This window comes from Nannospalax galili, unplaced genomic scaffold, assembly GCF_000622305.1.
Source record: "Nannospalax galili isolate Female #2095 unplaced genomic scaffold, S.galili_v1.0 scaffold18, whole genome shotgun sequence".
In the NCBI taxonomy this organism is placed as follows: Eukaryota; Metazoa; Chordata; class Mammalia; order Rodentia; family Spalacidae; genus Nannospalax; species Nannospalax galili.
Window position 1 is genome coordinate 9,198,853 of NW_008346548.1, and position 24,919 is coordinate 9,223,771.

A 24,919-nucleotide genomic window follows, 5' to 3' on the forward strand; every position below is an offset into this window, starting at 1 on the left:
TAATCCATAAGACTACACCTGTTAGCTAACTGTGCTTTGAAGGAGAGGAATTGATTGTATGTAACTGTTAACTGATGCCATGTGTTTTATATTTTGGTTGTTTTATCATCCCTGGGTGGAGATTAGGACTGGATTTTAGGAATTGGACTTGAATGGGAGGGGAAAAATTCATGAAAGGTGAACAAGTGAGCAATAACCACATCCTTCAGCAGAAAAATCCAAGTTCAAACACCATGCTGAAAAATAAGGCCGAAGTGGGTGTTGAGGGGAGGGATGTCTGGGCTAGGGGATTACAGATGAAAACACATAGACAGACCAGCAGAAACATGTCTGAAGCAGGCTGGTTGGGGAGAGGAGGTTTCCGATAAGTCTTCCAGAGTTCGGGCAAGGGCTGGCCGTCCAGCTTTTCTGGCCAGGCATGTAAGAGTACTGGGGGAAGAGGCTGGGCACACAGCCTTTTCTTGACCCACACCTTCTCCACTTTCCTGTAGAGAGTCATTTCTGAACGGCATGTTGGATACACTCAGAATGTGGGTTGGGAAATAGGTGCCATTTTGAATATGGGTAAAGGAAGACCTGAGTGCTTTGGGCGTTTTTCATCTCCCCATCAAAGTCCTGAGGCCCCAAAACTGGGAGGTGTCCCTCCCATTTCCTATATGTTCTTCATTCACCGTGGAATTCCCTTCTGAGTTCCATGTCACATTTAAGTAAATTAACTTGAACTTAATCCTTGATGGCTAAAAACAGACTCATTTTTCCCTTCCAGATAGTATTTGCATTTTATCAGGGGCTTTCAAAAACTGCCTTACCCCAAGGAATGAGTAATATGGGAATTCCAAGTTCTGGAGCACACCGAGAACATCCATTCCTGGCTGGCAGAGCTCTTGAACAGATATGCACAGACCTGGAAAGGCACCTGTGAAATCTGACATGAATTTACCTTGGGATGCTTTTTTGTTAAAGGGGAAAATTGGTTTTGAAAAGGAGATAATCTTTGACTCAGAAAAGTCTGACTCTAAATACAGCTTAGAGAACTGGGCATCTGTCTTATACCCAGATGCTGTTGGGGGACAGGAAAGGGTGAACGATACTGCTGTACCCTGCTTCTCCTTGTGGGCCAGCGAGGGGGAAATACCCTTAATTTTGCTAGTTTAGTTATATTGATGAGTCAAAGCATCCTTCTGTTCTTTATGAATCTGCTAATGTTTCTGATATGTGGAAGCACTCTGCTCTTAAATGAGAGAGGAGGAGAACAACTAAGGAAAGGAAAACAAAAGTCAGGAGAGAGAATCCTCTACAAATGAGACCAAAGTGGAATTTGTTCCGAGGGAATGTTAGACACTGAGTCAGACAGATGATGCAGCCTGAGTTAGAGGGAGGCTGGTTGAGGGATCTAGGAGGAAGTGGAGCTCAGGGTGAGTGACACATCTACCGCCAGCCCTCTCCCATATCCACAAGACACCAGGAAGCCTTTGTGTTCTCAGCAGGCATCCTGCACCCTCAGCTCTTCGCTGTCATGCCCCCTGTTCCCACACTGGTTCTGTGCCTTCATTAGGGTTACTGAGCCTCTGATCTCAGCTTTCTCGAGCACTCTGATGGCAGCCCTCACTTTGCTCAGGCCACTGACAGGTTATTTCTATAAGTTTTCAGACATCATTTTTCTGTTTCCAAGCTATCAATCCCAAACTTCCAATTTTCTTCTGAATCAAATATGAATTCCTTATCTGACTTTCCAGGCCTTGCACTACTTATAAAAACTAATGTCCCTGTGGGGGCTGGAGAGATGGCTCAGTGGTTAAGAGCACTGACTGCTCTTGCAGAGGACCCAGGTTCTATTCCCAGCACTCACATGGTGGCTATGAACCGTCCTTAACTCCAGTTCCAGGGGAATCCGACACCCTCTTCTGACCTCCGCGGCATTGCATGACACGGGTGCACTCACATACATGCAGGCAATATACTCATACACAGAAAATAAAAAATAATAAATAAAATATTTTAAAAAATTAATGTCCCATTATTTGTCCAAAGTCAATCTCTCCTCCAGTCCAGTGAGGTTTAAAACATTTTTAATTTTTTTAATTTTGTGTTGTTGTTTCTGTAGAAGATATGGTCATTTTTCCATCTCCAAATGTCTTTAAAGTGATTCTTTTGATTCTAACTCAGAAACTTATCAAAGTAATAGAGGACTAGATTTAAGAGTGGACACAAATAAAGGATAAAAATTTAAGGTGATGGCTATAGCAGTTGCCCTAATCTGATTATTGTGCATAGTACAAATGTTTTAAAACATCACATCCACATCGTACCCTACAAATATGTGCAATCATTATGTATCAATTAAGAATTAAAAATGGGGCTAAGGATGTAGCCCAGTGATGGGGTCCTTGCCTGGTCTGTACAAGGCCTGGGTTCCATTACCAGCACTGTAAAAACAACAACAAAAATTTAAGAAGAAAAAATTCTCAATGACTAGTATTATAATAGAATGATGCTGAACTCAGGGTTACTCTGGATAGTCTTTACATGTATGCAGATAAGTGATTACCCTGAACACAGGTGAGATGTTTAACCAGGTAAAGTCATCAGCATTTGGAGTAAGGAAGTAGTTCTTTGATGTACATTATTCAGGTGTGTAAGATGCTTCATGTGAGGAACTCTTTTGTGGACTGTCTTGGAAATACTTGTTGGAAGCTTGCAAGGTTTTTCAAGGACAAAGACAGGCTGCAGCCACATTGAGTTCTTGGAAATTAACAATAGTTGATGGTAAAGAAGGAGACCAACTCTCAGAGGAAAACTGTTGAACAGTGTAGTGGTTCAGTCTGAAACTCTCATGAGCAGAAGTATCAGAATGAGTGAACTTGTCAGAGGCAAACAGGGTAGAATTTCACAGCTCTAACAGAAACTGACCACTGCAGCTGCTCCCTTGCCTCACTCTGAGACCAAGGCCAAGCCATCTGGCTAGAATCGGTTCCAGTACCACCACTTTCTCCCTACTTTTATGGGCTTTAGGAGTACTCCATGTCTCCTGATGTCCAGATCACTTGTAGTCAGCTCAGTGCCTCTATCCAGTGACATCCTCAGAGGGGACCACACTGCCTACTATGTTAAAATAAGAGGAAAGGACTCAGGGTGGGGAAAGAGGGAGATGTAATGTTAACAGTCTTCATTTACTTTTTCTTTTTCCTGGGGATGCAATGAGAACCTTGGGGCAATTTAAGTTGCACAGCTCAGCCACACAGCTAATTTCAAGAATCTCCTTAAAATGTCTCTTCTGCATCATTAGCCTACTTTTTCTTGAGCTGTTCTGGTGATGGGGACACACATACCTCATCAGAAAGTTCAGTCTGTGGCTATTAAAAGTTCTTCATCACCTGGAGCTGAAATCTGGCTGCTTGTGACTTCAAGTTACTGGAGCTGCTTGTCCTTCAACAGCAGTGTATGTATCGGTCCCACTGGAGAGCCTTTCAATATTTGCAGTTGGCTATCACTGATCTGCATCCTTTCTTCTTCAGGTTCATTACTCCTGGTCTTTTAACTGTTCCTCATTGACATAATTTCAATATCCCCCAGTGAATCGTGCTGTCCTTTCACTTGATAAACTCTAATTTTGTCAGTGTCATTCAAGTACAATTGAGCCCTGAACAAGATACCACAAGTTATCTGGTCTAATTAGCACAGATGACAATGAGCAAACTCTATATTAAGATAGAATTAATTTGACTGGGGTATGACTTAGTGGTGGAACATTTGCCTAGCATGCCTGAGGCCTTGAGCTCTGTCTCTATCATCTTTTCCCTCCAATAAAAAGGACTGGATTTTGTGTCACACTAATATTTGTGGGGCTTTATCAATAAGGTATTTCTCTGGTGTCTGCTATTTAGCTTACACAGAGGTGATTGTAAAAATCAAGTTTAGAGCACTATATTTACCTTTAAGGGATTCATTCTGTTCATATCTCTCTTCTTAGGTTTCAAGAATATTCAGTTGTTTGACTTTTGTCTAATTTTTGTGCCACTTGCATATTTGAAAAATTTCTGTTGCTTTCATCCATAGTTTTACCAAGTATATGAAAGTAAAATAAAAACTAGAAAGTCTTGTAGTATCCAGAGTGATGTGATATGTTAAGAGTGATTCAACTATTGAATGAATGAACAAATCATTTGTGCTCATCCCCCATTTCAACCCATCATCGAATCCTACTGACTATAATCTTAACTATTTCTCTCTGTTTCTATCACCACCCTAGACCAAGCTGCCATCATTTTCACTTAAACAGTTGCAGTGGCCAACTGACTGGGCTTCTTGCATCTGTCTGACTTCTCCATTATCCAAAAAAAAAAACAAACTTTTTTTTCCCCCAAAATGCAAACCCGATCACTCTGCTACAGTTTCTTAAGTGGTTCATCTTCCTATCGCAATAAAGACGCAAATCCTTAACTGACCTGTGAAACAGGCATGGTCTGGCTGAGCTCTCTGTCTTGCCTCCCCACTGCCTTCACTTTTAGCCACATTGACATTCTTGTACCTTTTCTAGCTGCCACTGCCTCCCAACTTTTCACCTAATCAGTGCTCCTGGATCAGTTTTATTTACCTCTTGGCATACTTCGAACTTCCCTCAAAGCTTAAAAAACACTATTTTACTCTCACAGTGACATGGGTCTGATTCTTTCACACTTCATAGTATCAGTAAGGTCACTTGATTGAAATAAGCTGATGTCAGGGCTCACTGTCAACTTCAGTGGTCACTAACCACAAGTAACTACGAATCTCTTAAAATGTGCTTCATCTTAATTGAAATATCTTGCAAAATATCCACAAGATTTTTGAAGATTTAATGCAAAAGAATATTAAAATATTTATATTGATTTATATTGGTGCCATGTTGTTTAGACTATACTATTTTAGATGTATTGGATTAAATAAAATGTATTATCAAAGTTAATGTCACCTATTTCTTTCCATTGGTTAATGTGGCTACTAGAAATTTTCAGATTCCAATATGGCTGACATTAGTGACCTGTAGCATGTTTCTATTGGACAGGGCTAATCTAGAGCAGTGCTCAGGCAAGTGCTTCTACAAAAGCAAAGACCAGATAGAGCTACTTTCAGCTTTTCAGCGATAAGGTCTGTATCACAGCTGATTACTTCTGCCATTTGCAGTGTGAGTGCAGCAATAGACCATATCTACAGAGGTCTAGCTTTGTTCCAAATAAAACATTATTCATAAAAATAGGTGGGAGCCAGATTTGGTCTACAGGCCGTTTACTGACCTCTGATTTAGAGGACTGAATGCTTTATTCATATATTTGGTAGCTTAACAGATATGGGTGGACATCTCACCTGGGACCATTGACCCAAACTTGCACAAGGCCTCTCTGGCACTGGCATGCTGGGATAGTGAAACATCCTACATGATGGGCTCAGCTCCCCAGAAAATATGTTCTAGAAAGATATGTAGAAGTTGCAAAACTTGTTATGGTTTAGTTTCAGAAGCCCAAGAACATCTTCTTAACTGCATTTTAATTTTTTTAATTGTTTTTATGTGTATGAGTGTTTTGCTTGCATGTATATGCCACCATATGTATGCAATCCCTTTTGAGGCCAGAAGAGGGTGTCGGATTCCCTGGAATTGGAGTTACATATGATCGTCAGATGCCATGTGGGACCCAGGTCCTCTGCAAGAGCAGCCAGTGTTCCTAACTGCTGAATCATCTCTCCAACCCCAATCTTACTGCATTTTAATGATCAAACAAGTCACTTAAGGGCCAGCCTTGGGGTCAGGAGAAATTAGAATCCACCTCTTCCTGGTAGGAATAGCAGAGAACAGATGTCCCTATTGAATCTACCCCATCATTCTTCAACTCTCAGTTTAGACTAGTCCTTTGATCCTTTTTCCAAGCACCTGGAGCCTCTTTTTCTATAGCACGTATCATTTTGAAAATTTTGTATTTATTTGTGATTAATTGACAATCATCTTGCTACTTCACTAAAATGGGAGCATCCACATGAAGAGAAACTGTTTCTGCTCACCACTGTATCCCCAGCACCATGCACATTGACTGGCTCAGTAACAGTTGTTGAAATGAATGATAAACAACTGTTCTAATCTTGAGGTGGTGATTGATTGCTCTTTGCTATCAGGCACGCCATTGCATCAGAAGCCTTACTAAGATTCAGATGCATGCAATTCCCAGCAACGTTCATTCTTTGTATTTCAGAAACATATAAAAGGAAATCACCCTTCCAGAGTCTCACAGATAACACTAGCTGCTATAAGCTTGTGGTCCAGGTTATGGGGCTCAATGAAGCATGTGCATCATGTCACACCAGAGGCAAGCTGAGGCCCCAGAGGCTGGTGTCTTCCGGGACTGTGTCTCTTGGGCAGTGAATGGGCTCATTCAGTTCTGGGCGGCCAAGCCCTAGTGTGGGAGGGTTCTCATGCCTGGTCTTTCCTCCAGTGCTTGTGGCACCTGCTGTTTTGATCTGAGAGAGGACTAGGGATGCACTAGGAGAAGCTAAATGCTGCCACTCTCCACAGTATTTGGCAGCTTGACTTACTTGTGAATACTCGGCAGCCTTTCTTTTTAGTACTGGATAAGGGACCCCAGCCTACCCATCTTCACATCTTCACAAACATCTAGAATAAATCTGATGCTAAATAGACTCAATGAATGTTTGCCAAAAAGACTATGTGAATGAAGAACCTTCTGGAGACATCAGTGAATTTATCAACATTTTCCCTGACCCTCAGTACTATGATGTTCGAGACAAACTTATAAAATGGAGAACTTTTTTCTTTGTTGCCTTCTAATTTCTCCCAGGGGGTGGTTCTCACTTCTTTCATCAGATTGGACTTATTTATCTTACCCCATGTTTCCTCTTCTACCTATACTAGATCCCACATACTCCTTCAGACCTGAGACAATCCCCTTCCATTATCCCCTCATTTTTCTCTTCGGTCCTCCTGTTTCCTCAGAGCTCTTGCAGGCATGCCTGAACTAGACCTTGTTACCGGTGAGGGGCAGAGCAGGAAGGAGTAGGTGTGCATGCAGTGTTTGTAGAATAATTTGCACCCATAAACAAAACCTCCCATGATGCAGATGGATGCTTTTACCCCATTCTACCCCATCCCTGCCTGTTCCCTCAAGGGCCCCACTGTGATTTCAGGATCCATCACCTTGGTTTGTTCTAGGGATGTCTTACCTTGACAGTGGGCAGACTCAGAATCCTTTTTACTTGCTACCCATGCACTGCTAAAGCTGGCTGGCACTTAAAAAAAGATTTATTTTTTAATTGTGTGTGTGTGTGTGTGTGTGTGTGTGTGTGTGTGTACATGAGTGCCTGTGGAGACCAGAGGAGGGCATCAGCTCATCTGGAACTGGAGTTACAGGGAGTTGTGAGCTGCCTGATGTGGATACTGAGAATTGAACTTGGGTCCTCTGCAAGAACAGAATTTATTAACTGCTGAGCCATCTCTCCAGCCCTGGTTGGAACTACAGTGTGTTTTACAGAAGTCAGTAAGGCTGGTTGGTTTTTAAATCTCAGCTCTGCTGTTACTAGGTGGGTGGCCTTGAACAAACCGTAACTTCTCTGAAACTCTGCTTTTCCAACTGTACTATGGGGGTGAATAATCTAATTTTTCCATGAGAAACAAGGTAAATAGTCATTCACCTGACTCTTCCTCATGATCTGTGAGGGGCCAGGCATACAGACTGAGTGAAATGGTATCTGCAGGTACTCTTCAGTTTCTGGAATGAAACTCTCTGACCTGGGGGCTGTTCCTTTTTAGTTTTTTTCATTAGTTAACCCACCTCTCAAACCTTACCCTGCTTCTAGCTGACAGAAAGCTCTCAGAGAATCCCCCCATAAATTATTAGGTTCTTTCCTCTCCCATCCCCTTCCCGCACTCTCCCTCCCAGAATAAGAATTTGCACTTCTTGAGCCACCTGGAAAAGCCTTGCCCTGTGGTTGTGGCCCAGGGTTTGTTGCTGAAGGTGTGAAACTTCTGCTCTTCTGAGCCAACAAAATCAGAGGAAATTGCTAACCTAATCTGCACACAGACACACAGTCACACACACACACAGACACACACATACACACACACAGACACACCATGTGTAGAAGCAAGAGAAGATCTTCACACAAGATACTTAGACTTTCTAAAAGAAGGTTGTATCAGTCTTTTAGGAAGGTCACTGGAGAACAAGGTGTCCACAGTGTTTGCCAGGCTGGTGTACAGTCTCCCAAACGAGCATCAATGATGCTTTCTGGAAGGACTGCCAGTGCCGGACCAGGCCAGGATGTGGAGAATGAATAAGATTGCTGTCCCCAAACCCTTGAAGGGCTTTAGCTGAAGTATGGGGGATGGTAGGCTTACTCTGGGTAGCTTCAGAGAACAAAATCAGTACTGAGCTTTGTATGGCCATTCAAGTTTATAATTCTATGGCTTGGAAACTGAGGCAGGAGGATCATGAGTTTGAGGTGAACCTGAGTTGTAGAGCAGGACCCTATCTCAAACCCCAAACCCTATAAGAAAACAAAAAGCAAAAAACATCACAAAGCTGGTATGGACCAAGGAGAGGAAGTAGAGGAGGTTGCTACTTCTGTCAGGGGAAGAAAGAGTTTCCAAACAGAGAAGTCTGCATAGGCGTGGACTTCCTTGTCAGGGACAAAGCTCCTCCCCACTGAATGAATTACAGGGACCATTTATTTGTTCAAGGTTTCTCAGGGCTATAATTATTTCATGTAATTATTTGAGTTAAAACTAATTTGTTAAGTTTATAGTTAATTATATTTTGATTTTGTGTTCCTGTTTGACATGTCACCCCAGATGGGAAAGGTTAAGGTTAAGTATATTGATTTTTCATTTCTAAACAATGAGAGACCCTATATTAAGATGGGAATTCAGACCCAAATTGTTCCCAACCATCAGATTCTATGATAACTGGCTGCTGTGAGTGACTCTGTGAAGAGATGCACAGGGATGAGTTTCCCAGGATCTGCCCTGATGTGATTGTCAACAGACAATGCTGAGCCCTAAAACCCACTGTGCAATTACTGGAAAGGAGGGAGGAGGTAACTGGGAGCCAGACATACAGTTCTATATTGATCATATACTATTCTAGCAACTGAATATACTGTAACATTCCTATATGTAAAAGAACTCCTACAAATTAATAAGAAAAATCTAGATTCAAAAGAGGGCATAATACAATATATGGGGAGTAAATGGAAGAAATTCTCTCACTTCCTATCTTCCCCAGCTCTCTCTGAGACAAGGTCTCACTATGTAGCCCGGGTGGTCCTGGAGCTTACCATGTAGGCCAGGCTGACCTCAAACTTGCAGAGATCTGCCTGCCTCTGTCACTCAAGTGCTGGAATTAAAGGTGTGTGCCACCATGCCTGGCAAGAAATACTATCTCTTAATCCTTTGACAAGATTCTCAGATTCAAAAGATAAATTTGTTTTAAAATGACAGTGAAAACCACCTCACACACATTAGGATGATTACTACTTTAAAACACAAAACAGAGAAGTGTTGGCAAGCACGTGGAGAAATTAAAACTCTATGCCTTTGATGGGAATGTGAAATTTAGCTGTTGTACCATGGTTCCTCAGAAACTTTAAAATAGAATTTCCTTATGATCTAGCTTTTCCACTTCTGGGTTTGGACCTCAAAGAAGTGAAAGCAGAAAATTGGAGAGAAATTTATATGTCCACGTTCACAGCAGCATTCACAGGACTCCAAAGGTGTGTGCAAACCAAGTGACCACCCACAAATGAACACATGATGTAGTGTGATGTAGGATGCCTAATAATCTTTAGAGTTTATAATGAGTAAAAGATTATATAAGCGTAATAATTCATCTGTAAACCTAGAAATGTACAGCCAATTTTGAAAGAGATGTACCCTAGCTCAGAAAAATGTTATTGAATAGGTTAATGCTGTTGTAATGAAATGCTTCTTTTAATTAAAAAAAATTATCAGGTTACTTACAGAAGATGTTTTAGACAAGGGTCATTATATTCCTTTTGGACCTGGATGTCAAATAGTGTTTCATAGCAATAAAGAAGAATCCTTATAAACGAGTTGAGAGCCTGGGCATAATGACACATGTCTATAATTCCACACTCAAGGAGGCTGAGCAAGAGGATTGTGAGTTCAAGGCCATTCTGTGCTACACATGAATTCCAGGACAGTCTGATTACACAGGAAGACCCTGTCTCAAAAAAGAAAAAAAGAAATTAACTCTGAGAAAAAGGAGTAAGCACAGTCAACTTTTAGAAGAAATTAGGATATGAAATATGACACGTCGTATTTTTTCTTTACACATTTGTAAGTTTTTTGTTTGTCTGTTTTTTTTTTTTTTGAGACAGAGTGTCTCTGTTGCTCCAGCTGTCTTGGAACTTACTATGTAGACCAGGCTGGCCTCAATTTCACAGAAATCTTCCTGCCTCTGTCCCCCAAGGCTGGGATTAAAGGCATGTATAACCATGCCTGGCTATTTATGCGTTTATGTATGGATAGTTTTGCTTTTTATTTTAACATCAGAAATAATGGTTGTTTAGATCAAAAACAAATTCAGGAGCTATTGAAAACCAGGAAGGTAAAGGCAGGCTGATATATTTATCACTTTTCTTAATTATGACCAAATACCTGACCAGGAGCAGCTTAAGGAAGGAAGGATTTCTTTTGGCTTACAGTTTTAAGAGATCTGCTATCCATCAGGGCAGGAAGGGCAGAGCTACAGAGGTCAGGGTGCCTGGTCACAGTGTATAGCTGGGCAGAAAGCAGAGACAAGTGAACGTTGGTGTTCTTGAGCTTTTATTCAGTTTGCCCCCAGCTCACTTGATGTACTGCCCTGCTTTAGCATGCTCCCCTCCTAATTAAACCTCCCTGGAAATGTCCTCTTAGACACACCCAAAAGTGTATCTCCTGGGAGATTCAAAATTCAGTTAGATGAACAATGAAGATTAATCACACAAGCAGTACTCTATCTGGTATATTCTGGCCTACTTTTCTTCATAAATGCAGAGCTGTGTCATGTTTGTGGCTGAAAAGAATTACATGATTTTTGTATCACCATTAGACAAAGCTTTATTTATAATGTTGAAATTTTTTGCATGCTTACGAATTTATATTTAATAAAGTTGCTTTATGTTTTTTAAAAAATATATATATGGTAGATAGATTAGATAGGTAGATGATGATAGAATGTTGGTAGATGATAAATAGATTAAATAGATAGAAGATAGATAGATAGATAGATGATAGATAAGATTGATGATAGATGATAGATAGATAGATAGATAGATGGATGATAGATGATAGGTAGGTAGCTAGACAGACAGACAGACAGACAGACAGATAGATGGTATAAATACTATGAAATATTATTCGGCAATAAAAAGTGAAATTCCGTCATTCTCAGCAACATGGATGGAATGGATGATAAATTATTACTTGAAATTAAACAAGTCAGACACACAAAGGCAAATACTGCATGTTCTTGTTTACATGTAGAAGACAAAAACATTTCTCTTAGAGAACTGATAAGATCCTAGGAAGGGCAGAAGGGAAGAATGAGAGTAGTTAATAGGGTGCAGCTGGGTGGGATGAGGAACTGCCCTGTTCTACAACATCATGGGATAACTACAGTTGACAACAATAAACTGAACGCTTTGAAATAACTAGCAGAAATAATTCTGAATATTCCCAACACAAAGAAATTATAAATGTCTGAAATGATGTAATCATTACACATTGCATACATGTATTAAAACAGCACATTCTACCACATAAACATGAAAATTATTGTGCTTATTAAAAATAAAAATATTTTAAAATGAAAAAAAAAGTATGAGGATTCTGACACGTGCTGCAAAATGGAAGGGTCCTGACGCATGGACCCTGAATGTAACTGCTGCTGAGCAAAGCAAGCATGCTGCAGAAATCCAAACACTGAATGATTCCACTCATTTCTAAAGAAGCCAGATTTGTGGAGATAGAAGGGGGTTTCCATAGGGCAAGAGAAGGGAAGAGTGGGGAGTCAGTTGACTGAGTCCGTGGTTTCTGTTTTGCAAAATGAAAAGACTTAGGAAGATAGTGACATTGTTGTTGCACAATGTGAATCTATTAAGTGCTACTTAATAAATTGAAAATAATTAATCGGTTAAATTTTATGTGCATTTTACCACAATTAAAAGTAATTTTTAAGGCCAGGTGTGTTAGTGCATGTGTGTGTGTGTGTGTGTGTGTGTGTGTGTGTGTGTGTATCTGCCCCGTCCCCACTGACACCTTTCCATACCCCCCCCACTGGAGCCCATATACTCTGTCATCCTTGTTAAGGCCCATTGTGTTGTCGGTGTCCCCAGTCATTCATTCCCCAGTGCAAGTCCATCCACTGAGTCTAGTCAGCCTATCTAGAGTCCCTTGTTTTAGGAAGATCAGCTCTTCTTCACCTACCAGCAATCAGTTGCCAATATTTCTTCAGATAAGACTGGGGCCTAATGTTCATTTTCCCAGTTCTATGCTGGGTTTTTGTCTGCCTGAATTTGCATGGAACTTGTGTCTGCATGTTTTTAATCCCAGCACTTGGGAAGCATAGGCAGGCAAATCTCTGTGAGTTTGAGGCCAGCCTGGTCTACAAAGAGAATTCTAGGCCAACTGGGACTACAGGGAGACCCCAGGTCAAGAAAACCAAAAACAAACAAACAACAAAAAAATTAATTTAAATAAATTACAATGAGAGGGTTGGCATATTCGGTAGAGCATTTGTTTGGTTTGCATAAGGCCCAGGTTTAATCCCAAGTGTTACCAAATAAGTTGTAATGAGATGCCATTTTAAATTTATTTATTTATTTATTTATTTATTTATTTATATGTGCATGAGTGTTTTGCCTACAGGTATGTAAGTGCATCTGTGTCATGCAATACCTGCAGAGGCCAGAGGAAGGCCTCAGATCCCCTAGAACTGGAATTGCTGATAGTTGTTGGCTGCCATGTGGGTGCTAGGAACTAAACCCAGGTCCTCTACAAGGGCAGACAGTGCCCTTAACCAGTGAGCCATCTCTCTAGCCCCCATTTTAACCTTCTTTTAATGGTACAGATCACAAATTAGAAAATAAGTAGCCTCATGTTGATGGAAATGTTAACATATAATAGGAGAGAACAATTTTTCTGTATCTGTGAAAATTAAAATTGTATTACCCTTTAACCCTTTGGTCAAGTAATTCTGCTTCATGAATATAGCCAGCTCCTATAGGTGTGAGATCCATATAATCCAGGTTTTCACTGCAACAAAAGATAGGAAACTATTTAAATATCTATCCACTAAGTTACTGCCATACTAGAGTATAGTAGAATAATAACAATTGACAGGAAGATGCTCCTTACAAACTGATAGAGAACAATCCCCAAAGTGGTACTACGTGTGCAGAACTATACATTTGGGTTTTTAATAAAATGAGAATAGCACATGGCTTTATGCTCTTATTTTGTTTTATTTTGTCTAAAATAACTCCAAGTGGAGGTAAGAAACTGCTAACAGGCAACCATGGTCGTTCCAGGTACATCTTTGGGAGAAAGCTAGACAGCCAGGGAACAACGTAGGGAAAGAGGCTTGCTTTCTACTACTTATCACTGTGATGGTTAATAATGGCTGTCAACTTGACAGGATCTAGAATCACCAAGGAGATAACCTCTGGGCTTGTCTGTATGGAAGTTTCTAGGTTGGATTAATTGGGGTAGGAAGACCCACCATAAATGTGAGCTGCACCATTCCATAGGCCGAGGTCTCAGGCTACATACAAAGGAGAAAGCAAGCTGAGCACCAGCATTCTTTTATCTCTGCTTCCTGATTGAGGGTACAACAGGAACAGGTCCTCAAGCTCCTGCCACCATGCCTTCCCCATCATGATGGACTGTACCCTCAAACTGTGAGCCACAATAAACCCTTCCTTCTTTAAGTTGTTTTTGTCAAGTATAAACAAATAGCTTTACTTTTAATTTTTTTGAAACAAGGTCTCACTATGTAACCGTGGCTGACTTGGAGCTCACTGAGTGGACCAAGTTGGCCTCAAACTCACAGAAATCCACTCGTCTTTGCCTCCTAAGTGCTGGGATTAAAGGTGTGTACCACCATGCCTGACAATCACCTTTGCTTTTTAAATTTTGTACTATGTACAGGTATAATCTATAAATGATTTTAATGTGTTCAAAAAGTCACTTGGAGAGCAGGTAAAAAAAAAAACAACTTTCTGGGACTTCATCCATTAAGAGTTTGAGGTTAAAATTAAAAATTTTGCAGTCTAGAAAGATAAAAAAGCAACATAATACACCTTTAGCCCTTGGCCTTAGCCTAGCCCATAGCTAAAAGCTATGGGAACAGCCTGAAGGATCAGGAATGGCTTTGGACAATCCACCCTCTAAGGAAGATGTTTCTACTATTGAATAAAGGACAGTTGCATGTCTTTTTCTGAACGCTGATTTGTTTTTATGTACAGAGTCGTGAACTAATTTATCAGTTAGATTTTTCCTTTTCACTTTGGCTATTAAAAAGCCACAAACTAGGGGGCTGGAGAGATGGCTTAGTGGTTAAGAGCAATGGTTGTTCTTGCAGAGGACCCAGGTTTGATTCCCAGCACCCACATGGTGGCTAACAACTGTCCATAACTCTAGTTCCTGAGGAATCCGAAACCCTCTTCTGACCTCCGCTGGCATTGCACTTACATATAGACAGACAATATACTCATACACATAAAAAATAATAATAATAAACAAAATTTTTAAGAAAGGTACCCGCTAAACTTGTTCCTTACCCAATGCAAAGTGTGCAGATTTCTACTGTAAGGTTTAGTATTGGCCTGTCCCAGGATCTATTTCATACTGCCGCAGTTAGGTGGCTTTTCTACCTGTGCCTAATGTTGGCTCCTATTCTCTGTTTCCCTGGAAGCCTCTTAGAGATGAAGTTGTTCTCAGTGTGGTCCTGGAGCTGTATCATCACCTGGGAATTTGTTAAATATATCTATGGGCTTCATCTACTACAAAATTCTTAGTGGATGAAGTCCCAGAAAGTATTTTACCGTCTGTCCAGGTGACTTTTGTGCACATTAAAGTTTGAGAACCACAGGAAAAACCAAGGGAAAGTTGAATGCTGCATTAAATGGTTTCTATGTTTCCTCACCCCACCCCCCAACCCTGCACTGTTCAAAAGAAAGTAGTTAGGGCTATGCACTGCAGCGGAAGGCTCCACAACCTCATAACCTAATGTCAAGTACATTCTGCTAATGCCACAGTCCAGATCATTTGTGGGGAGGGTGGAGAGTACTGGTTTACTAATTCATTCTGGAAAATTCATTCTGTGAGGCTCTGTGGTCTTCTCTGCCCTTGGGCTTTTCTGTGGAATCATCTGCATCTAAAATGGAGAGAGGAGGGAGGAGGTTTTTGTGACCTTATCTGGAAGTAACAGCCATCTTTTCTGTCACAATTTCATTAGTCAAACCTAGTCACATGGGCTCATTGTTTCAGGGGACATTGGGTAATATGGCCCGTCTGTGAAGCTCAGAAAAAGCAACTTTAGTTCTGTCACACCCGGGAGCCCAAGTGAATCCAAACACCACTTCTAGGTCATGTTTTGGTGAGCATTGGTTTTCGATTTCACTTTCTAACTGAGGTTTATCTTGTCTTTTTTTTTTTTTTTTTAACTCTAGCACCATGGGACTGGGAATCACTCTCTTTGTGACAGCCATCATGCTCTCTGGTAAGAATCTTTTCCCCATGTAAAGTCCTGGCATCCTTCTACTGTCCCCTGGTGAGTTGGACCATTGCAAGCCCTGGTGGGTTTCACTCAAATTTGACTCCAGTTGCCTAAGACTATATAGCAAACAACTTTCCTAGGGATTAAGACTGAGACCAGATGTCTCCAGTCTGGCATGGTGCTCCCCTGTGTGCATTCTCAGGCTGTTAGGAAACAGCTGATGGTCTTCTAAAAGCCTCTTGTTACAGAGAGTTGATTTCCACGTTTCCTGTCTTCCTCCTCCCCATCCCCTCTCTTCCTCCCTGGCCCACACCATAAATCACAATGGTCTCAGCTTTCTGCAACTGTAGAGCTCCAGTTAATCATGTTGGCTAATTTACCATGAAGCTAATGAAATTGATGCTTCAAGGTTCCCCCTTTAACAAGTTCCCCCTTTCCAAATTCCCCTTAAGACCCCATAAAGGGCCCTAGAGGTGCACTCATATGCCTTCTGACTTCGTAAGATTTGTATAAGATAACCACAATATTAATTAAGATGGCTGTTTTTTTCCATGATGTCTTTGTTCTCCACCACATTCTTCTTCTGGTGAGTGGCACTGTAGTAGCCTTGGGCATTTTTTAATTTGAATTGTTTCATCTTTTTCTTAACTGTTTCTCTGCCATGCATCCTGTGACTCAGTGCCTTTTTTTTTTTCTACTAGCCCTCCCCTTCCTGTTGTTCATTTTCTCTACCTTCATCACTGAGAGGGGAGCCATTTCAGTCATGATGCCAGGTAGGCAGGCAGCTGAGCCTGCAGTGTGGTTGCAGTGGGCACAGGCCACCCCTGACCACCTGGCCCCATCAGTCGGCTCAGCCATAAAACCATCTCCTCCACGTTGCCACACGACACAGGCCCTGGGCCACTCTGCCCTGTCCTGTGGAGGGTGAAGAGGAGTCTGGAACAGTGGAGAGATACTTCTTCAGGCAGCAGTAAGCTAAGACAGACCTTTTGTGACTTTTGTTTTCTTTTTAATACCTTGGGGCTTGCTGAGCCCCATAGTGTGGTCTACAGGGGTGCCTACCCATCCTTCATCGGTGTAGACAAGAATAGCCATTGTCACCTCCCAGGACCGGCCTGTTACCTCAGTTCTTGGGGAAGTATGAAGGAAACGTGCACACACACAAAGATCTGGAGGGAGGCAGGGAGGGTAGGAGGCAGGGAGGCAGGGAGGCAGGAAATACTGATTGATTTTGGACAACACTGTCCAGCAAGATTCTCTTCCTAAACACATATTATTTGACATGTAGTGTGTGTGTGTGTGTGTGTGTGTGTGTGTGCGCTTGCTTGCTTGTGTGTGTGTGTGTGAGCGCTTGCTTGCTTGCGTGTGTGTGTGTGTGTATGTGTGTATATGTGTGTGTTCTAGGTACTGTTCTAAGTACTTTACAAATAGCAGCTCATTGAAAATCATAATAACTAAACTGGACATGGTGACACACACCTTTAGTCCCAGCATTCAGGAAGCTGAGGCAGGCAGACCTCTGTGAAATCAAGCCTGGTCTGCCTAGCGAGTTCCAGGCCAGCTGTCTCCAAAAATAAAACAAAACGAATAATAATAACTTGCTGCTTTGGGTCTTGTCATTATCCCCCACTTTAAGACAGGGTTCCTAAAGCACAGAGAAGTTCAAGTGACTGACCCAAGATCAACACAACTACTAATGGAAGAACCCGGCTTCATACCCAGCAGTGCAGAGTGAACATCTGTTCACAGATCCAAGACCTCAGGCTGCTTCTCTCAACTCTTGTTTCTGAGTCAACCACAAGTGGCAAGCTCTGTCTTTTGGGGATACAAATAGCTTTGGTGGATAATATGGCTTCATCCTAGTCCTTCCCTGTTCATAAGCTACTGTCAGCACATCTGCTGCCTTACCTGCAGCCACACCTCAGGTGCGGCCTCTACCTCTTCCTATCACAGTTGAGAGCACAGCCTTTATGACCAGGGAGAGACCAAAGAAAAAGGCCCTGGAAGCAAATATTCAGAAACAGCTTAACTACCCCACAAACTTTTTGACTCTGCCCTTTGAAAGTGAGCTAATGAAACTGAGAAACACAGTGAAAACCAAGGCCAGGGGTCACCTTGGCTTTGAAATCAAACTCCTAATCCCTGAAAAGAGAGTTATTGCTATCCAAACCATCAAAATAACTCCTGAGAATGATAGCTGATCAGGTATGATGGTAGTGAGAGAATATATGTGATTATATTGGGGGAAGAAAAGATTTAAAGAGGGTAGGAAAACGGGGATAACCAATTAGAAAATGACATTGCCAGTACTCCACCCAGCACTGAGAGCTGTGGCAAAGCACATGGTATCCATTTTTGAACCTCTAATTTAAAAATTTTTTAGTCATTTAAAAAATTTTTATTTTTTATGTGTATGAGTGTGTGGCCTGCATTATGTAAGTATTCCCATGGTGTGCAATGCCTGGGGAGGGCGTTGGATCCTCTGGAACTGGAGTTAGGTTGTTAGCCACCATTTGGGTACTGGTATTCGATCTCAGGTCCTCTGGAAGAGCAACGAGTGCTCTTAACTACTGAGCCATCTCTTCAGCCCCCACTGCCTTCATCATCTTTAAGTATACTTTTTAAGTTTTTGAAATTTTCACACATGTGTGCAATGTATCATGGTCATATCCATCTCTCCCTCTGGTCTCCTCTGCTCCCTCACCCCAAATAGCTCTCATCTCCCTCCAACTTTGACTCTGAATTCCAAGTCATAGATGGAGCATCTGTATCAACACCCCACTTTGCAAAGGATCAGGGAACATCGCTGAAGAGGGGAGGAAAGAATGTAAGAGCCAGAGGATGGGGAGGAGTGCTGTGAACAGCTAGCTCCCAGACATGGCATGACTGTTATAAACTTACAGCAGAAATTTTACTTCTACAAGGCCTCTAACAAGATCAAGAACACCAAAGCTTCCAGCATGGATGGGGGAGAGGCTTCTGATGTCCCACCCTTAGCTGAGGAGCTAATGGCAGTTGATGGCTACTGAGAGAGGAAGGGAGAGCCACTTTTCTTCGAGGGTGGGCAGCAATTGGTAGGTTGCCTATACCCCAGTGTATGTCCCCACCCACATATGTATATGGACAGCAGTAATTGGATTTAGTGGAATATATATATATATATTTTTAAAAACATCCATTTCAATCTTTAAAAACAAGATTGAAAAGAATCCATTTGAATTTGATCTGTCTCCTCTCAGATCCACTTCTGTTTCCTGAGCTGGTGAATAGAGAGAGACCTGGCACAGGGCAGGCAGCCAAAGAGAGAAAGGAGATGCAATTGGCCAGATAACCAACAGCAAAAAATGGAAAGCTGAGTAAATCATTTGATAGCAGATAAAACAGTACAGCTGAACAATTCTGCACCCTACATCTTTCATGCACTCTTTTTGTCTGGAAATTAGATCCTTTGTTGCTGTTTTTGTGTGTGTGCACATGTATGTGTGTATGTGTGCATGCATGTGCGCGTGTGTGTGTCTGTCCTAAGTGCCACAGTGGTGTGTGTGGCAGTCTTAGGAAAACCCTGTGGAGTTGGTTCTCTTCTACCTTTAGTGGGTTCTGAGGATGAAACTCAGGTCATCAGGTGTGTGTGGCAAGTGCTTTGCCTGCTGAGCCATCCCACTGCATCCTCTAGGCTCAGCCTCCTGAGTAGCTTGGACCACTCATGCATACCACCATGCCTCATCCACTTTGACTTTGGGAAGTTGCTCTCTTTTTGTCTGAGGGTTCTCCAGGTCCCAGGGCTTCACGTTTCTCTTGACCAACACCTCTCTTGACCAACACCTCTGGTTCAGTGATGTACTTGGGGTGGTAGAGTCCTTTCACTTAAAGATGTGCATAAAATTGCCTCACACTCTCATTCCATGCTCTGTCGAAATGCCTTCTGCCTTCCCCAAGGTCTTTGCAGCGTCTGACTTGAATGGTTTTATGAATATAATGCTTATCTCTTTACTTTTGGCTCTCATTTCTTGCCATTGTATTGCTGATCACTAAACAACTACCTGGGGGTAAATCAACAGTTCAGACCTATTCCACACAAAGACTTGTCAAGGAGCCTAGTGGTTCTGTTTGTGTCACTTTGTCCAGCCACTATCTCAGGCCTTTTCAAATGCATGTATGTTACTACTCAGTAGTGAGTATCTTACCCCAATCAGTCATTCCTTTTAGTGGAATGTTTTAGTGGATCCCAGGGAGAATGAATGAGCTGACAGACAAGGTACCTTGGTGGAAGTGAGAGAAATTGGAGGAAGAGGGCAAGGTCCCACTGGTTTCTGGGCCCCTTTGAGAAGGAAAAAGAGTTTGAGACACCGTGGTTTATTATTTCTTTGTGAGAATCTTAATTCTGTTTCCATAATATATAACCTGGGATTTTGGTCCTCTCAGTATTAAATGAGATTTGTGGTATCAAAGGACAAGATCTTAATATGTTTCATTTTGCAATTCTAGAATTGTACATCACTTCATTCCACCAAATAGAATAAGTGCGCCCCCCCCCCCCAAGCTGACAGTACAGTGGACAGTAACAGGGATTACAGAGTATATGGGCTCTAGTGTGTAGGGCGGGGGGACTATGGGAGGGTGCCATTTAGGATGTGGGTATATAGATGAATAAGATTGTTTGGGAGGTTCTGTATGAAATATACATAAAAAACAACAAATAAAAAATGAGTTATATTTGAGGAAGAAGCATAAAAATTTGCTCCATATTAATTAGTAGAGGTGAAACACATTACCATTGAACTCTACTCGATGATTTTATATCCATGCTCAGGTGGAGCTCAGAAAGTAACCAACTGTGACTAGTAATAATCAGATACAAAGAGATTAGAGACGCATGTGCAAACATCTGTTAGTAGCATTAAAAATGTTTTTCTTTATGAAACAGTATATTTTAAAATGAAATGGAGATCTTTTTTAAAGGTTAAAACCTCATTGTTTTATGTTTTATAGGGTTTATACTGAGCTCAATACTGTATAATTGTATTAATTCAACTGTGAACCTAAAAAATTACAGCCAATTTTGAAAGAGATGCATCTTTGCTCTGGAAATTGTTATTGAATATGTTGATGCTATAATGAAATGCTTCTTCTAATCACGTGGTTATTAAATAAATAATTAAAAAGAATAAGTGCCCCCCATGGAATGAGCAGAAGAGATTGGTTTTATAGAGAGAGTAGCTGAAAACAAGCAGAAACAAACAAACAAAAAAGAGGATTGGTCATTTCAAAGACACTTTCTTGAAAGGTGGAGATGGAGAGACTGAACAATAGAAAAATAACTGGTTAGCATCAGATGTTTTTTGTAAAGATTAAAGAATGGTTGGTGTGTAGATTAAGGAGAGGGGGCTTCACCATCATGCTGATCAGTCAGTTTGGAAAGTCTGTGTATCTCATTCTCCTGATCTCTTGGAAGGTCATATAACTAGTTTTGGTTCGGTGATATGTAATTTATCATAGGTGACTCCATTTTGACTTTCTAGCAAGGGAAATGAAAGCGTCATAGGCCTGCTTTTATGAACAAGAGCTCATCTCTACAGATATGTCCCATAGAAGTGCCATCTTACACATTGGCCATCCCATAGGGCCAAGTTCTAGGTCTTAAAGTTAGAAAAACTTTCTCAATACTCTCTAAAGCTACCCATTCCTTCATTTCTTGATTTCATTCCCTTCGCCCTTGATAGATGTCTCTATTTTTTAAAATGTTCAAATACCCTATAACTCAATAGACTACAGTCAACTCTATAGTCTTTATTAGAAAGAAACAGACAAGAGAGTAAAAATAGTTATAGGCACATCTATCTTTGTAGTGAAAACATCCACTATCCTTTCTTCTAGCATTTAAAAAGCATTTGGTAAATTATTGTGCTGGATAGCTTTGGTTGTCAACTTGACACACCTGGGTAGTGGAGCCTCAATTGGAGAATTGCCTCCTTTGCAATGGCCTATGGCCACATCTGTGAGGCATTGTCTTGATTGTTCAGTGATGCGGGAGAGCCCAGCCCACTATGGGTGGTGCCACCCCTGGGCAGGTTGTCCTGTGTTATATAAGAAAGCTGGTTTGAGCATGAGCGGGAGCAAGCCAGTAAGCAGATTTCCTCCATGGCCTGTGCTTAAGCTCCTGCCTCCAGGTTCCTGCCCTGAGTTCCTACCTTGGGCTAATTCAGTGATGAGCTGTGACCCAGGAGATGTAAGATAAAATAAACCCTTTCCTCCCCTTGGCCAGACTGTTTTGTCACAGCAATGGAGAAACAAACTAGAGCCATTATCATAATATATAATCACCCTACTATGCAATAAACTCAAGACCTTATTTCTCCTTCTTAACTGTAACTTAGTACCTACTGATAACCTTTCTCCATCTCCTTCCACCTCCCCAGCTTCCAGTACAAACTATTCTACTTTCAATTTCTATGAAATCAACTAAAAAAAAAAGTAACTCAAAGGATGCTTACTATGAGCTGGTATTAATTCAAATGTTAAGTAAAACGCTAAAACAATCTCTGATATAGGTGCCATTATCATTCCTAGTTTCGCAAGGGGAAATGAAGATACCAAGGTACTATAGGTAGCAGTAACTGAGCTAAGATTGAACTCATGCTGTTCAGAATCCTCTCCTAGCTACATGGCAGGCAGACCTAAGACCTTCTACTTCATAGTAGAAGGAATCGACTTATTTTTAGTATGTTGTTCTTATGAAAAATATCTCTATGTATCTAATTTTGTGCACATGTATCTTTTTATAAAATGAATTCCTGGAAACTGAATCACTAAATCCAGGCTTAAGCTTATAAGTAAGTTTATTCAATTTTACAAATTGTCCTCTAAAATTTGTACCAACTTCGAGTCTTACCAAGAGTATACATGAAAATCCATTTCTCTACACTATCTTGGACAGTGGTTATTACCAGTATTTCTAATATCTGCCAATCTGATAAGCACAAAGAATGGTGTCATACTGAGGTATAACTTGCATTTCCTTAATTGTCGTTGAGACACTTCCAATCATTTCTTCAATAAGAATTTATTGAGTGTTTAATATCTGTAACAAACAGTTGTAGACTCTGGAAATGATACAGTAAAGAAAAGTGAAAAAGTCCCTCCTTTCATGAAACTTATTCTAATATGTAAGGAGAGATGTTAGGTTAGCTGGGAGAGAGCTGAGCTGTCATGTGTCAGGGCAGCTGACTATAGCAACACCACAAGAAGGGAAAAAAAGGTTTTGCTCTCTCACTGCGATACGCAGTATAAGAGGCTAAAATAAATGGAAGATTGATTTTTCTTTAAGGATCAGATAGATCCATATAGATATCAGGGTTATCTTACTGCCGAAGGCGCCCCAAATTGAAGGATTTTGCAGTTTATGGTCTTCTTAGTAAATGATCCCAAAATGGAGGAAAATGGGAAGAAGATGAAGGAACAGAGTTAGAAAAGGTCCAGGGTGTTTAGTCAGAGGTAGAAAAATGCCTGCCAGGTTCACCCTCCTTCCCACCACAGGGAGGCCTTAGCAGAGAAACCTAAAGAAGACCTCTGCCCAACCTTAGAAAAGGAGACCTAGAAGTGAAGGTGCCTGGACCAGGAATGCAAATTGTGAAGGAGCATTACCCATCAAGAGGCTAAAACCTTGACTATAGCTTCCCCCAGAGACTTCAGCACTCTGGCCGTGCACCAGGTCTGCTGTGGGGAGGGCAGCTTCCCCTCTGAGGCCTGTCAGGTAAAGAGCCTTTGTACTTGCTATGGTCAGGCCTGGGAGATCACCTGTAGGTTTTAACCAGGAGCTGGAACCTTTAGGCGAGAAAGATAAACAGATGTATATGCGGTATCGTATCATAGTAAGCACTGTGATTTTTTTTTTTTAAGTCATCCTAAGGGATAGAGGGTGACAGGGATGGTGTCTTCACTGGGATATTCAAGGAAAACTTCCTGGATGGTGCCATTTGGTTAAAAAAAAAAAAACTACATGAAGTGAATGGGTAACCAGGAGACTGTCTGGAAGAAGAGCCCTCCAGACCAGGGAAGAACATGAGAAGACTTGAGACAGAGTTTGTCTGGCATTTTAAAGGACTGGCAGGAGAGCCAGTGTGGTTGGGGAAGAACAAATGGAGGAAACAGGTCTGCAGGATACCAGGGACAGATTGCATGAGACCTTCTCAGCATGAGAACTTTGAACATGATTCTCACTGTGACAGGGAGAGATTTAGATACAATTTCCCAAGGCTTTTGAATAGAAAAATGGATGTATTTTTTAAAGATCATCTTGCCTCAAGGAGCTAGACATGTGAACAAAAATGAAAAGGGGGGGGCATTTAGGAGGCACTTAGCAGGAACAAGCCAGAGATTTCAATAAGTCTGAGGGCACCTTGGAGGAAAGTGGGACCAACAATGCTAGGGACAGTGGGTGCTATAGTCTTAATGGTATGTGCCTTCAAGAAGCTGGGTTTTTAAACATATATTGATGTGATTTACAGCTTACATTGTGCTTCCTATGTCTTTGTAGCTATTTCATTAAGCATAGCATATTATATATAACATATATAATACTTATAATCTACTAATGCATATTTTTGCATGTATTTAGCTATGTAACAAGATGCATGGTGAATGTGAAGTCAAAGCTAATTTTAACAGAAATATCCTCCCAATCATAAAAATGGCTAAGAAAGGGCTGGAGCGATGGCTCAGCAGTTAAGAGCATTGGCTATTCTTGCAGAAGACCTGGGTTCAAATCCCAGCACCCACATGGTGGCTAACAATTGTCCTTAACTCCATTTCCAGGGAATCCAAAGCTCTCTTCTGTTCCTGCAGGTGCTGCACAACACGGGTGAACTTACATACATGCAGGCAATATATCCATACCATAAAATAAAATAAATAAATAAAAAATTTTTTAAAAGAAATGGCTAAAAACCATCTTTGCCTTGTAACAGGGAATCAATCTCTCTTTAGTGACCTGAAAGATAATGGCCCCAAGGTCCCCAGATAAGAAAAAGTCTTTTTCTGCTAGTCCTTTCTTTTTGCTTCATAGTCAAATCACCACTCTTCTCTTAATATGTTAGAGTTCAGCTCTGGCTGTAGTAACTCTAAATCTCCACAGCAACATTGGTGTAGGCTGACTCTTGGGC

At 41.2% G+C, this 24,919-nt stretch overlaps 1 protein-coding gene across 2 annotated transcripts in view; it reads left to right on the top strand.

Annotated features, from left to right (window-relative positions):
- The window catches only part of Cd86 (CD86 molecule), an 85,106-nt gene that overhangs the window by 22,996 nt on the left and 37,191 nt on the right, over positions 1-24,919 (top strand). For both annotated transcript variants that reach the window (XM_008842931.3, XM_029568248.1), the window contains exon 2: positions 15,715-15,764. In XM_008842931.3, the coding sequence (XP_008841153.2) occupies positions 15,715-15,764 (50 nt within the window). The remainder of the gene's footprint in view (positions 1-15,714; positions 15,765-24,919) is intronic.